Genomic DNA, 16,130 nt, shown 5'->3' on the forward strand with positions numbered 1-16,130 from the left:
TGATGCTGATTCTGGCCATTAGTATGTGTGCGCATGCGTGTACGCCGGAGCCTATTGGCAGGTCCCCGTCACCCAGCCGGCAGTTGATAGAAGAATCTTTAATAAAGAAAATCAAAAAGAAAATAAAGTAAAACTAAAAACTACGTCAGCTTTTCTTTTGTTGTGCTGTTTTTTGCTGTGGCATGTATTTTGTGATTTTTAATTAAAGGAGGAGTTTTTTTGGAGTGCGGCTGTCCCAGCTTTTTTCCTTCATCCTAACTTACAATGCAAGGAGATCAGCTAAAAGTAGTTGGATCTGTATGTGTGCTATAATTAATTGAAATTAGTCGATTAAAACAAACAAAAAAAAACACGATTAATCGAACACGAAAATTTTCATCAGTAACAGCCCTAATTTAAATATCCAACATGTTCTGCCTAGTCCTCTCCTATAAACAGGAACACAGCCCACTTGTCAAGACTCAAGAAGGCTGTGTCCATTCATGGATAATAAGAGAAAGTCAAATTTTCCTATTTCTTGCTGCAAAGCTATTAAAAGCTTTTGTTAGCCCCCCCCCCCCCCCCAAAAAAAAAAGCCCACACAGATCCTGTTCTCTTAAAGCATGTCATTTGGCCCCCTGTATCACCTGTAAGATCCTGGCAGTTTCTACCCTCCCTTCTGTGCGCTGGCTCCGATATATCATGGCTGCTGTGCTCTGACACCAGAGACAGTACGTGCCTCCCTTATATGCAGCCCAGCTCTCCGTCTCCTGTGCCCTCACCCCCTTCCCTCTCTGAGTGTCTGCTCGTGTTCTACCTACACAGGATGCAGCTAAAGCAAGGAGGCAGAAGAATCCCACGCTCCACAAAGCAGGGCTTCTGCCTTCCAGATTATCTGATCTTTTATGACCTCTGCATTCCCAAAGGATAAATTCAATTTTTTTTAGACCTGCGCTGTGGAATATGGTTACCTTCATGTAGATCTTGCAGTGGCAGGATCCCCCAGTGACCTCAAAGCTGTGGAAGAAGAGTGATGTAAAATTGAAGCAGGCATAAGCCGATCTTGATGAGTTGACTGAACGCAGGCAGAGCTGATGACAGAATAAAAATTACATTTAGAAAGTTTAGGTATTTCCTTTTTCTTACAGTGGTATGCCAAGCAGTAAATAAAAAAGCACTGCAACCATGTCATAAAGACCATAAATACTTGGTTACTTACACTCTGTGGCTTCTCCCACCGACCCCTACAGGGCACAGTATTCAATGACTGAGCACTACAGGGAACATATGAGACCAACTCCTGAAGTAGTGGTTACCAAACAGACTTTGATGAACAATTTGTCCATCAGAGCAGAATTCAGAGGTTCAGGAAGCAGTAGAGGCAAGTATTTGCAGATAACTCTTCTGTTGGGACCTTTCATTTACTAAATGTATATACAAGGACTGTGCTCATGCTAAAAAGCTAGTAAGTGCAACATACAATTTTTAATGAAAGTCATACATGGCACAAGGTTTTTATGGGGGGGGGGGGGGGGGGGGGGGGAGAGACAAGAGAGTGTTGAATGCTCTTCAAAGTTTTTTTGCACTTCTTACCCCATCATCCAAAGGCTCAAAATATAGCTCTTCTCCGATTCTTGAGAGGGAGTGAATAGCACGCCCAAGGGCTAAAAAATAAATAAGCGACACATTAGCTTCATAGCTTACATGACAATCCTCTAAACATATATTTCATTTAGGGTGGCTGTTTACTGATAAATACATGAGCATTTTAAAATTTTTGAAGGGCCTAAAGACCTAAAATTGGTAACCGTTCTCAGTTGTTCAGTTGGATTTGGGAACAATCTTATGTCTCTCTGGACCATGACAGGTCCTCTTTATTGTATAGAACTGGGGTCCCAATATACCCCAAATCTCTCGCCTATCCTTCAAAGCATCTGATCAAACCGAAACGATTGCACGGGAGAGTCCAGTAAAGGCAATTAAAAAATAAAACCGTAAAGTTATCCCAATTTTTTTTTATATTGTGAAAGATAATGTTACGCCGAGTAAATTGATACACAACATGTCACGCTTCTAACGATCGTGGCGATACCTCACATGTGGTTTGAATACCGTTTACATATGTGTTCTCTTCTGCGCGCAAGCTCGTCGGGACGGGGCGCATTTTCTGGCTCCTAACTTTTTTAGCTGGCTCCTAGATTCCAAGCAAATGTGTCAAACCCTGAAGAGTGTGTGTATGTATGTATGTATGTATGTATGTATGTATGTATGTATGTATGTATGTATGTATGTATGTATGTATGTATGTATGTATGTATGTATGTATGTATGTATGTATGTATGTATATATATATATATATATATATATATATATATATATATATATATATATATATATATATATATATATATATATATATATGGAACACAAAATCTTAGTGTGCTAGAGAGTGCTTCAAAAAAAATAAATAAATAAATAAAACACACACACACACACACACGTTACACAGAGCCTTAGTTATTACATAGTGGGTTGTATGGTCACCAGAGGTGATCGGACACTGGCACAACCAATGAGAACAAGTTCCCCTCCATATAACCCCTCCCATACAGGAAGTACCCAAGTTTTTGTAGCAAAGCAGTAAGGATCCCATATGGGGGGGGGGGGGGGCCTCTGTGTCACGTGGTGTACTCAAAGAAAAGGATTTTAAGGGTAAGCCGTTATTAAAAATCCTACTTTCTTTATCGTACACCACGGGACAAAGAGCCTTAGTCATTACATTGTGGGATGTCCCAGAGCAATGCTCAATATGAAGGGTGGGAGACATATCAATCAGGCCACCAATGGACAAGAAGCCCTAGACCGCTGCCTGCAGCACACTACGCCCGAAGGCAGAATGCTCATGTCCTCTTACATCCATTTGATAGAATTTGGTAAATGTATGGACTGAAGTCCAAGTTGCAGCTTTACAGATCTGAGCAATCGAAGCCTGGTGATGCACTGCCCATGAAGCACTTATCACTCTGGTCAAGTGTGCCATAACAGGAAAAGGAGGAACCCAATTTCTTAAACCATTAGCTTGAACAAATAACTTGTCGAATCCACCTAGCAATGGTGGATTTGATGCCGGCTGGCCCTTCTTGGGACCATCTGGCACAATGAACAAAACATCGGTTTTACTTATCTGAGCCATAGCCTGCATATAAACTTTTACTGCCCTCATTAGATCTAGAGAGTGCAATAACCTTTCCCCCGATGTTCGCGGTTGAGGAAAAAAAGGAAGGCAAAACAATGTCTTGATTTAAATGAAACGCTGACACCATCTTTGGAAGAAAGGTAGGATGAGGGCGTAGTACAATTTTGTCTTTGTGACAAATTAGATAAGGCTCTTTACAAGAAAGAGCTGCCAACTCCCCACCCTTCTAGCAGAAGAGATAGCAATCAGAAAGGCCATTTTCCTGCTTAAAAGAATCAAAGGAATATGGCGGATAGGTTCAAAAGGTTGCTTTTGCAGAAATTATAACACCAAGTTCAAATCCCAGGGACACAAGGGCGACTTGACTGGCGGATTTATCCGCAGTACTCCCTGAATGAATGCCCGGACTAGGGAATGAGATGCCAATGGTCTTCTTTTTTTTTTAAGACGGAGAGCCGATATTTGACCCTTGATGGTACTCGGGGCCAAATTTCATATCCACTCCTAATTGGCAAAAGGCGACAATCCTACTTATGGCATACTTTTGAGGATTCCACCCTCTGGATTCACACCAGGAAACATACGCCTAGAAAGAAACTGGACCTGAGTCTTTGTTTCTTTAAAAATGTGGGTCTCAGTAGCCAGACCGTCAAATTTAGTTTCTGTAAAGAAGGATGGAACACTGGACCCTGTGACAGCAGGTCGTGACGTAGTGGAAGCACCCAAGGTCTTCCTACAGCCATCTTTATGATCTCGGCGTACCAAGACCTCCTGGGCCAATTTGGGGCCACAAGGAGTACTGTGTTCCCTCTTTCTTGATCCTGCCCAGCAATCTCTGTAAGAGGGATTGGGGGAAATGCATAGATCAGTGAAAACTGATTCCAAGGAATTGTCAGAGCATCCTTTTCGCAGGCCAGCAGATCTCTCTTCCTGGGACACAAAGTTGACCAATTTTCTGTTGAGCCTGGAAGCTAGCAGACCTACATCCGGGGTCCCCCATCTCTGGCATATTGCCTGAAAGACATCAGGGTGGAGAGACCACTCTCCTGGTGACAGTTGCTAGCGACTTAGATAGTCCGCTTGCCAGTTTTCTACCCCTGCAATGAAGATTGCAGAAAGACAAGGAACATGTTTTTTTCTGCACATATCAAAATCCGATTCACCTCTGAGCATTCCGGCTCCGGGTGTCTCCTTGGTGATTGATATAAGCCACCGCGGTAGCATTGTCGGATTGAATCCGAACCGGTTGGCCCTGTAACCTGTGTGTCCAGATTCTGGGCAGGCTCTCCTCGGTTTTGTCCCAGGTACCTTGGGCTGAAGCTTCTTCTAGTACTGCTCCCCAGTCCAACAGGCTGGCATCTGTCGACACTACCTTCCAGGTGACTGGGCGAAAGGACCTTCCTTTCTGCAAGTTTTGGTCTTTAACCACCAACTGAAGCTTTGGCGCACCTGTGAAGACATGTGCATGGGTAAATGCAGAGCCTGGCTTTCCCTGTTCCAGGCAGCCAAAATGCCGCCCTGCAGTAGTCCTGCATGAAACTGGGCATAAGGAACAGCCTCGAAGGAGGCCACCATCTTCCCTAATGACCTCATGCAAAGGCGAATTAATGTTTTTTTCTTCGACCTGACTTTGTGGCTCAATTCTCTTAAGGGCTTGATCTTTGGGGCAGGAATACCTTGCTTTGGGCAGTGTCTATGATCATGCCCAAATAATCTACCCTTCTTTGGGCTTGTAGAGAGGATTTCTGTAGGTTTATGATCCATCCTAAATGCTCCAGGTATCTCACTGTATTGAGCACTGCGTGATCTAGTCCTGCCACTGACTGCTCGATCACAAGTAGATCGCCTAGATAGGCTGTCATTGTTATGCCCTGTGCTTGTTATGCCCTGTGCTCTCAAGTTTGCCAATAGTAGGGCCAGAACTTTTGTAAATACCCGGGGTGCAGTGGCCAAACCAAAAAGGTAGAGCCACAAACTGAAAGTGGCAATGCTCTACCGCGAACCTTAGAAACTTTTGGCGAGTGGGATAAATGGGCACATGTAAATAGGAGTCCTTGATGTCTATAGACGCCAAATACTCCCCGCCTTGTAGGGTGGCAACCATTGACTGAATGGTTTCCATTCGGAAATGGTAAATATTCAGAAACTGGCTTAGATCCTTTAGGTTTGAATAAAACCCTGCACCTTGCACTTTTAGGGAAACTTCCTTGATTACCCCCTGAGACAGCAAATGATCCAAACCTCGGAAGAAAGAATCTCCTTATTGGATCTCTGGAGACCCCTGAACTTCGGAACCGACAGGGTGGTCCAGTGTCACTACTTCAGTGAAGTGCCTACCCATCCCGGCTCGAACCTTCCGCTCCTGCTGCCGGAGTCTTCATCTGCAGGCACTCGTGTTCCTCCTGTCCCTCGGTGTCCTCTGTTTCATCTCCAGCGGTGCTAGGGCGGGAGATACAAGAGAGGCCGACCTCGTCATCTACGCCGGCCGATTTACGCTACGCCGCCGCAACTTACGGAGCAAGTGCTTTGAGAATACAGCACTTGCCCGTCTCCCATCAGGTACGTGACACCCGATCCTTTACAGCTAGCCAGTGGAGGGTCCTCATGGCCGTGGAGATTGGTTCCCACGTTTTTTTACCCGCTACCAGTCTAACTGCCGTGTTCTGGACCACTTGTAGACGAGCCATCTGGTATTTCGGTAGTCCTAGGTAGAGGGAGTTTGCGTAGTCGAGTCTGGCATTGATGAGTGTTCCCACTACTACTACTGCTGTGTCTTCTTTCGGGATGAAGGGGTTGAGTCTGCACAGCAAGCGGAGAAGATGGTGAGATCCGCTGACCACCGATCCTTTTAGTGCGTCCATAGACATGTCAGAGTCAAAGATAACGCCAAGGCTTTTTACTTTATTGCTAGGGGTGATGGTTTGTCCAAAGATGGTGGGAGGAACCCAAATCGTCCTAGAATTAGTCTTACGGTTTGCGTGTAGAAGGAGCAGTTCTGTTTTGGATCCATTGAGTTTGAGGGAGCTCTCTGTCATCCAGTTATCTATCAATGTCAGACATTTTTCCAATCCATGATATTTTTCCAATCCGTGAAGGCTCCTAGTTTGACTGTCCGAGATCGGTTTTCCAGGAATGATGCGAACCACGGTAGATCCAAAACTGCGACTCCGGCTACTTCTGTGAGACGCGCGAGAAGCGTTTTGTGATCTGTGTCAAAAGCTGCATTTAGGTCCAGCAGGACCAGGAGCACCATATCTCCTTCGTCCGCTGCTTTGAGAGCGTCATCCCATATTTTGAGAAGTGCCGTTTCAGTCCCATGTCCTGGGCGGAAACCTGATTGTAGTGGGTTCAGGAGTTTGTGAGAGTCCAGATGGAATTGCAGCTGTTGTACTACTGCTTTCTCCATGATCTTGGAGATGGTGCTCAGGCTTGTTATTAGTCTGCGGCAGTTTAGGTCTTTGGGGGTCGAGGTTGGGTTTCTTTAGGAGGGGTTTGATTATGCCTTGCTTGAGTGAAATTGGAACAATGCCTTCTTTAAATGATTGGTTTATGAGATGTGTTATTGTGGGTGCCACAATATCTCTACAACTTAAGGGACGACTCATCCACGATTCAACCCACGGAGTCCGTGATCTCGGACTTTCTTGATAAAATTAACCTCCCTCTAACAACATCTGCCCAACTACGAAGTCTAAATTCTCCCTTTTCCGAGGCGGAGATTGCTAAAACCATTGACTCCCTTCCTAATAAATCACCTGGGCCTGACGGCTTTACAGGGGAATATTACAAAACTTTTTAAATTAGAGTTAATCCCCCCCCATCTAGCAAAGATCTACAATAGAGCCGTCTCCTCTTCCTCTTTCCCACCGGAGATGCTTAAAGCATTAATTGTTGCATTACCGAAGCCAGGGAAGGATCTGAATGCACCGCAAAATTTTAGACCCATCTTATTGCTGAACAATCACCTGAAACTATATGCTAAGCTCCTTGCAAATAGATAGGTCCAGGTGTATTAGGTCGACCAATCAGGGGTCCAGGTGTATTAGGTCGACCAATCAGGGGTTCAGGTGTATTAGGTCGACCAATCAGGGTTTACAAGAGGCCGACAAACACCCGACGCAACTAGACGCCAAATCAACATTATACATCTAGCTGATAGAACGAAAAGTCTTCTCTGCTCCTACTTTGGACGCAGAGAAAGCGTTTGAGAGAATCCACTGGGAGTATTTGGCTAGGGTGCTCACCAAGTTGGGGTTTGATGGTCAGATTCACTCAGCTATAATGGCACTTAACACAACCCCTTCGGCCCAGGTTTACATATCGGGAATGCTTTTCATGCCATTTACTATCTCTAATGGGACTCGACAGGGGTGCCCACTTTCTCCACTTATATTTAGTTTACTTATGGAACCCCTGGCGATTTTTATCCATTCCCACCGCCAGATAAGTGGATTCAGGGTCAAGGACACAACTCACACCATTAGCCTTTTTGCGAACGATATCATCCTCATGCTCACTAATGTCGAGGAATCCCTGGCTTCGGTCTACCAAATGCTACAATTATTTACCTCTGTGTCTTACTATAAAAACCTTATAGACTTACTGGTATTTCTATGAGTCTTTCAGGACAGCACAGCTCCACCCACTTCCCAGGAAACACTGCAGTCATTCCTTTAAATCCTGTATCCTTCCACCATGGCCTCAGTTGTTACAGAGTACCTCCGGCCATGCTGAAATTAGATAAGCAGAACATAGCAACTATACATATTGGCACTTACAACACAAAGGGAGTGTTATTGGTGCTGTCCAGAAAGACTCATAGAAATACCGTTACCAGTAAGTCTAACTAAGGTTTTCTCACCTCGTCTTTCAGGACAGCACTTGGAGATGATAACCGAGTACTTACTCTGGGGTGGGACCACCGCTTGCAGGACTTTCCTGCCAAAAGATTGCTCCGCTGCTGTGAGCAAATCCATCCTGTAGTGGCGAGTGAAGGTGGAGTAACTCGTCCACGTAGCTGCTTTGCAGATATGCTCCGGAGAAGCACCAGCTCGTTCTGCCCAGGACGTTGCTACCGCCCTTGTTGAATGAGCCACTACCCCTGTGGGAGGTTCTGTTCCCATAGCCCTGTAAGCTTCGTTAATAACCATGCAAAGCCACCTAGCCACGGTGTTCTTAGAGGCTTCATAGCCCTTACGAGATCCCAAGAATACAACAAAGAGAGAATGGGATTTTCTAAACTCTTTTGTGATCTCTAGATTGGACGTGAGAAGGTGCATCATGCACTAACAAAGGAAATCCCTTTCCTTCGGACCAGTTGGAGATGGACAGAATGTAGGTAGAACTATTTGTGTTCTATGGAATGTGGATGCCACCTTTGGCAGGAAACCCAGGTCTGTCCTTAAAATAACCCTATCTGGGAAGATTGTCAGAAAAGGTTTAATAGATAATGCTAACCCGCCTAGCTGAAGTGACTGCTACCAGCAAGGTCAGTTTCAAGGTCCAAAACTTAATAGAGGCTTCCTCTGGTGGTTCAAAGAGTCTTATCGTCCGACCTCTCAGAACAACTGATAAATCCCATTTGGATAAAAACTTAAATGGCAATGGCCTAGCCCTGGCTAAAGCCTTGAAAAACCTAATGATATAAGGATCCAGAGATATCCTTCTCTCCAGAAAACACTGAAAGTGCCGCTACCTGAGCTTTTAAAGGTGCTGGTTGCCAGACCCTTGTAAATCCCGTCCTGCAAAAATTACAGGACAGAGAAGATGGTGACCTGTGGAGAACAATTTTAAGAATCACACCAGGAATTAAAAATCTTCCAGGTCTTAAAATAAATAGCTCTGGTAACTTTTTTTCTCCTATTTAGCAGAGTATCAACTAAACGATTAGACAAACCCTTATTTCTCAGGATTTGTTCCTGAGTAACCAGACCGCAAGCTTTAGACGACTCACGTCGGGATGTAGAAGGGGACCCTGAGACAGTAGGTCCCTTCTGACTGGCAGTAGCCAGTGAGCTTCTACCGCTAGTTTCAACAGACCTGAAAACCAGGGCCTCTTGGGTCAATATGGGGCTTGAAATTAGAATTAGAGTTGTCCTTTCTTCCTGTAGCTTTTTGAATACCAACGGGATCATTTGTACCGGGGGAAATGCGCAACACAAGCGGAAGGACCAACGCTGAGCCAGCGCATCCAGGCCTTCCGCTTGGTCCAGCCTGTTGAGGGAGAAAGAGTGGAACCTTTGCGTTGGCTTGAGATGCAAATGGGTCTATTTGAGGAGTACCCCACCTGCCTATTTCCTGAAAAACCTCCGGGTTTAAACTCCAGTCGGACTCCAGCACCCTTCTTCTACTTAAGAAGTCCGCTAAATGATTCAGGCTGCCCTTCAGATGCACCGCAGTTAGGGATGCAACGTTGCCCTCTGCCCAAGACAGAGTTTGCAAGGCCAGGCTCAGGAGACACTTGCTTCTTGTGCCCCTTGCCTTGAGATATATGCCACTGCCGTGGCATTGTCTGACAATACTTGGACGTGTTGATCCTGGATTGTCAGATTGAAGGACCACAGCCCCAGAAGAATGGCTCTTAACTCCCTCCAATTGGAGGATTTCCTGGACTACTCTCTTGACCAGGACCCCTGGGCCATCTGGCCCTCGAGATGTCCGCCCCACCCCCAGGAGCTTGCATCCGTTGTTAAGATTTTTGTCGTGGGGAAGGTCCACAACAGACCTAGACTCAGATTTGCATGCGTCCTCCACCACCACAGCTTCCTTTTTACTTGAGACGGAATTCTGAACTGTTTCTCCAATGATTCTCCGCAAGTCCAGTTTTGTAAGATCGCCTGTTGGAGATCTCTTGCGGGCCCACTGAACTGCTGGGATAGAAGTGTGAGCAGTCCCAGGGTGGACATTGCTGTCCGAACAGTCACCTAGTGATTTGTCTGTACTGCTTTTACCGCCGCTTGTACCTTGACTATCTTCTCGTCTGGTAGGAATATTCATTCCTGAACTGAATCTATGACGTTACCCAGAAAAACTATCACTTGAGAGGGAATTAGATTTGATTTTTCCCTGTTCAAAATCCAGCCTAAACCTTCTAGATCAGTGGTCATCAACCCTGTCCTGCAGGGCCCACTAACAGGCCAGGTTTGCAAGATAACTGAAATAACATCATAGCTGATATCATTTGTTGCTCAGTGATTGCGGTATTCTAGACTGCATCTCCCCAAGGTAATACATAAAACCTGGCCTGTTAGTGGGCCCTGCAGGACAGGGTTGATGACCACTGTTCTAGATGACTCTGAGTCCACCTCAAGTCTCTGTACAACAGATCTTTTGAGTTGGCAAATAACAGGAGGTCGTCTAGGTACAGTATCACAGACACTCCTTCCAGTCTGAGTGGTGCCAACGCCTCTGCCATGACCTTCGTAAAGATCCTGGGGGAGGAGGAGAGACCGAACGGGAAAACCCTGAACTGAAAATGCGTCACCTCCTTCCCTGTTCTGATTACCAGGCGTAAGTAACGTTGCGATGAAGCTTTTATTGGAACGTGTAGGTATGCGTCCCTCAGATCTATAGAGGCAAGGAAGCATCCTGCCGGGAGAAGCTTCCTTACTGAATAGATGGTGTCCATTCGAAATCTCTTGTATCGAATCGACCGGTTTAGGATTTTTAGGTTCAGAATTAATCTGAATTTTCCCAACGGCTTCTTCACCAAAAATACGTGGGAATAACACCCTAGCCCCGGTTTACGTGGGAAGAACACCCTAGCCCCGGTTACGTGGGAATAACACCCTAGCCCCGGTTACGTGGGAATAACACCCTAGCCCCGGTTCTTGCTGGGGTACAGGGGTGATCACCTTTTGCTGGAGAAAATCCTGTATCAGTGACATCATTGCCAGAGACTTTTCTTGATCTCTGGACAACTGTCACGTAAAAGCGAGACGGCGGGCTTTCTGAAAACTCCAGTGCGTAGCCCTCCGCAATTACCTTGAGTTTGAACGCACTGGATGTCGTCTCCTCCCACTGTGGAAGAAATGACAGGAGCCGTCCTCCCACAGCCGGGAGACCGTCACTGGGCTTTTGCGGGTTGGCTGGGGGGACGGAACACCCCAGGCTTCCCTCGACCCCTCTGGGGCCGCCAAGATTTCTTCTGCGTATCTTTTGAATTCTGGGTTTGGAAAAAAGGACGAAAATTCTTCTTGGTCTGTGGTACCACCTTTTTCAAAGGAAAAGCTTTTTTCCCTGTCTGCAGTTCTATCTAGAACTGCGTCCAGACCGGGACCAAACACCAGATCCCCCCTCAAAAGGTAGACCACACAGCTTAACCTTTGAAGCTGAATCACCCGACCAGGTTTTAACCCATTAAGCTCTTCTGGCCGAATTAATCAAGGCCGAAGACCTAGCTGAGGCATCTGCCATGTAGCCTACAGCCTTTTGCAGGACTGGAAGAGACTCTAATGGGTCTTTGCGAGAGGTTCCTGCCTCAATATGTCCTCTTAACTGCTCCAGCCAATGCTCCAGGTTCCTGGCTACTACCGTAGACGCCATAGCAGGCTTGAGGTTGGTTAGTGTGGAATCCTAAGCTTTCTTCAAAAGTGAGTCAGCTCTTTTGTCCATGGTATCCTTCAAGGCACCCATGTCCTCAAAGGCCAAATTGGTGTTACGCGACACCTTTGAGAATGCTGCATCAAGTTTAGGTTTCTTGTTCCAAACCTGTGCTTCATCCTCAAAAGGAAATCTCCTTTTAAGAGACATGGAGAAGAAGGGGGCCCTCTCTGGGTCCTTCCATTCTCTTTTAACAGAATCCGACAACACCTTATGTACCGGAAATGTTCGATGCTTAACTTCATCTAAGCCCTGGTACATCCTGTCGTGCAGTGATAACTGGGCCTTATCCTCAATATTAAGGGTAGTAGCGTGAGGAAGATGTCTCATCATCATCTGCCTCTGAAGCTATGCTTCTTGGCTCCTCTTCCTCAGACTCACTAACTGCACTCCTAGCAGGTGTGTGGGTACTGGTGGAAGCCCTTGGGGTTAACTGCGATACCGGACTTTGGTCTAGATAGGAACTGAATGACTGAAACGTATCTTCCAGAAGGAAGAAAGCATCTCCCTGGGTTTCTCAGAGGGTGCACTAGTAGAAGCCTCCTCTATAACCAGTTCAGTAATGCAGGTGCTGCATAACGGTTTGTGCCATGACCCCTTAAGGGATGTTTTGCAAGTAGCACACCGCTTTTTAGGGGGAGGCAATGCAACTTTAAGTTTTTCTTTAGATATCTGAAAGACACAAAAGACAACACTTTGTTTAAAGGGTCACTAAAGGAAAAAAAATGTTTTGCTGAAATGACCGTTTACAGGGTATAGAGATATAAAAAAGTTAACTGATTCTTTTTAAAAATTATTAAAAATTGAATTTAATCTATCATATAATGTCCCTCTAGATTCACTTTCGGTTTTAAAGGTACATACATGAAGTTCCGGGTGAGAGGCGAGTCGGGAAGACTCACAGAACAAAAACAAACAAATCCAGGGCAGTGTTTTGTTTTTAAAATGAATCTGATTGGTTCTGAGGAGTTTTAGACACACAGTAATGACAGCTTAGACCACCGTGAAAATCTCCCTGTACCATGGTTATAAGGAAACAGGCAACCAGGAAGTGTGGAGATCACAGCAGAATTACAGCTACTTCAAAGCAAAAACAAACAATGAGGACATGAAACCAGTACTGCAGTAAGGTAAAGGAAACTATTTAGCTAAAAAAAAAAAATCCTTTAGTGACCCTTTAACCTTTGTGTATCAGTTCCTATGCAATTTTGCAACCAACAGTCAGTGAACAAACACACCACCAATTCCCATCACCGCTGTACCAAACAAACCAACAAACACTCTCCCAGAGGCGTAACCTGAGAGTGAGAGGCAGGCTCCCCTCCCCCCTAAGGGGGGCAACATGCATATCCCAGGCAGTTTTGGACACCACTGTCTCTCCTACCTGGGCCGGGCTGGTGCTTGTGGCTCCTGCTCCTGGCACCTCTGCTGTCTCTTCTGGCTCCATATCCCCAGAATGCAGCAGACGTCCGGCAGCTCTATTTGAATTTTCCCGGTCATTCTTGCCACTGCGAGGACCGGAAATGCACTGCCGAGGCCGCCTCCCTTTTCTGCGCTCCAGCGGCTGGAACCGGAAGCCGCAGCGCACCGCCGGAAGTTCTGCCCCCACCAGCAGTGACGTCACCCGCCACTCGGACCGGACCACCGCAAACCCGGAAGAAGGCACCCAGCCACCTCCATCAGCTTACAATGCCTGGCCTAAGGGAGCAGCACTTCCAGCAGCCTCTGCTCTCGCCGGACTTGAGAAGGGGAAAGCACCGGAACATCCCCGACCCGTCAGGGGAGATGTTGGGTCAGCCTCCTAGAAAAAAAAAAACACGATGCGCAGGTATGCCTAAGCCACCTCCATCTGGAGAGAGTACAGCACACCCCTGATTCTCTGCAGCGCTTCCACCATGGCCGGAGGAAACACTACAACTGAGGCCATGGTGGAAGGATACGGGATTTAAAGGAATGACTGCAGTGTTTCCTGGGAAGTGGGTGGAGCTGCGCTCTCTCCAAGTGCTGTCCTGAAAGACGAGGTGAGAAAGTTAATGAAACCAAAATCGTATATATTTTGGGATTAGGGATTTCTTCCAGACTTAAACAAGTCCTCGGCACCAGGTTCCCATACATGTGGAAAGAAAAGGGCATTAAGTTTTAGGTATTACCCTGACCCCTACAATCTCAGACCTAGTTAAAGAAAACTATACTCCAATGCTTCATTCACTTCACTCTAATTTAAGCAAACTGACAATTTGAATTATCCTGGTCAGGGAGGTTGGCCGCCTTTAAAATGCAAGTTCTCCCACAATTCATATACATCTTTAGAACCGTACCCATGCCAGTACCCACTTCCTTTGCATCTGCACAATCCACCATCAATAGATATCTATGGGAGGGGGGGGGGGGCTTGATGCGCATTTAGCAGGATTATACATCATAGGAAGGTGGGTGGAATAAGCCACATACACCAGAGACTACTATACAGCCGCCATCTTAGCCCAATTGAAAAGCTGGTTCTGTCCTTCCCTGCCCCCCTTATGGGCTCTCCTTGAGCAACACCAGATTCCAGGTCGGAACCTTTATAATTACCCGATTTCGAGTCCTTTCCTTTCACATCCATCCCCTGATGTGGGACCGACTATACAAGCATCTCTTAAAGCGTGGCAAACATTAACGACACATGTTTCCCCCAGGTCAAAACTTAACCTACTGAAATTCCCAATATCTGCGCTATCCCTATTAATACCAGACATTTCTCTCGTGCATTGGGGATCTGGCAGAGAACTGGAATTGGAGGACCTCTTTGTGGGACCTGCTCAAGATTTTCAGGGCTCTCCAGTTGAGTTCTCTATTCCTTAAATCTCTCATGCATGGACACACTATGGGTCCATTGGAATGCCTTAGAGTACTAGACAGTTTATTGCCAGAACAGAGTATTTTAGCACTACCCAACTTTCTTTTACAATGTTTTTTTGTTTGTTTGTATTTTGCTTTTCTATGTGTACAAGTGCTTTGTCTTTGTATGTGAAAAAAAAAGTGGCTGCACAGCAGAACAATGCATACAACACCCTGCACTAAGGCTTTTAACAAGGAATGAGACACTATTATGTCTCTGAAACAGGATGGCCAAGGCTGCAAACTACCCCTTGGTGGTACTTGGGGCCAGAGACAGCTCCACACCAACAAGAGATAGCCAAAATACACCCCATGACATAGTCATAAAATGGCCAACCTCACACCAGGCGAAATGAGCCTTTCATGTACAATGGTATACAGTCCTGTAGGTGGACTTTGCCTTAAGAAGAAGAATTAAGAGTCTGGCCCAAACAGGCGCTATCAGAATACTTGGAATGCCCTCCATCATTCTGCAAGCAGGAGAGAAGAAGTTGCAGTAAGGGAAAGGCATAGACTGGGAAAAATGCAAGGAGACACCAGGAGATCAGTCATGAAACCTGTTCAGCTTATTGTTGAATCTGGACACCAAGGGATCCACATCTAACCCCCCCACAGCAGACAACTCTCTGAAAACACCTTCTAGTGAAGGGCCCACTCCCTTGAATTTAGTGGTTGACAGTTTAGAAAATCTGTCTGCTAATTTCCACATCAGGAATGTGTACAGCTGAGAAGGCTGGCACGTGAAGTCCAACCGGAACAAATCCTGAGTGGCACAACTTCTTGTCTCGCCTTGATTGTCGATGTATGCCACTGTCCGACTGCACCCTGATGAGGAAACAACGTGTCCGAAGTGGGAACATGTGTGTTACTAGGCTGGTGATCAGTGTGTAAAAAATCTGTAAAAAACAGGTCATACACACTAATCACCAGCCGGCTGCAGCAATCCGCTCTCCTTACCGACAACTAATGTGTTTGGAGAGGAGAGCCGATAGCCTAGCAACCGGCTCTCTGTTTACATCACATGATGGCTGTGATTGGACACGGCTGTCATGTGATCAGGATGGCCAATCACAGAGCCCTCCTGCCGATCTGAAATGTGCCTTGTCCGGGTGTGCGCGCATCGGGATTGCGCACGATCCCCCTTCTTCTGAGGGACATTCCTGAACATCCACTCAGAAGGAGAGAGCGCCCACCCAGCCGTACATATGCAGTGGCCGAGTGGGAAGTGGTTAAAGGGGTTGTAAAGCCTCATGTTTTTTCACCTTAATTCATCGTGTGGCCCTGTGTCTTCATAAGCCTCGTAAACACAATCGGATTTCCATCGGACGAATTTGTGGAATTTTGTGCGAAGGGCGTTGGCTGTGAACTTGGTATGCATACAGACGGCAGAACATTTTCAGCCAACATACACAGAACTATGTGGCTTTTTAGTCCTTTAGAGCCACCCTTTGGGCAACTTCTGCCAATGTTGTG

General features: G+C 46.2%; 1 protein-coding gene across 2 annotated transcripts in view; it reads right to left on the reverse strand.

Annotated features, from left to right (window-relative positions):
- The window catches only part of RAD9A (RAD9 checkpoint clamp component A), a 206,822-nt gene that overhangs the window by 165,516 nt on the left and 25,176 nt on the right, over positions 1–16,130 (reverse strand). For both annotated transcript variants that reach the window (XM_040320831.1, XM_040320832.1), the window contains exons 3-4: positions 1,573–1,643; positions 951–1,070 (exon numbers count right to left, since the gene is read on the reverse strand). In XM_040320831.1, coding sequence (XP_040176765.1) covers positions 951–1,070; positions 1,573–1,643 — 191 coding nt within the window. The remainder of the gene's footprint in view (positions 1–950; positions 1,071–1,572; positions 1,644–16,130) is intronic.

This window comes from Rana temporaria, chromosome 8 (genome assembly GCF_905171775.1).
Source record: "Rana temporaria chromosome 8, aRanTem1.1, whole genome shotgun sequence".
NCBI classification, from domain to species: domain Eukaryota; kingdom Metazoa; phylum Chordata; class Amphibia; order Anura; family Ranidae; genus Rana; species Rana temporaria.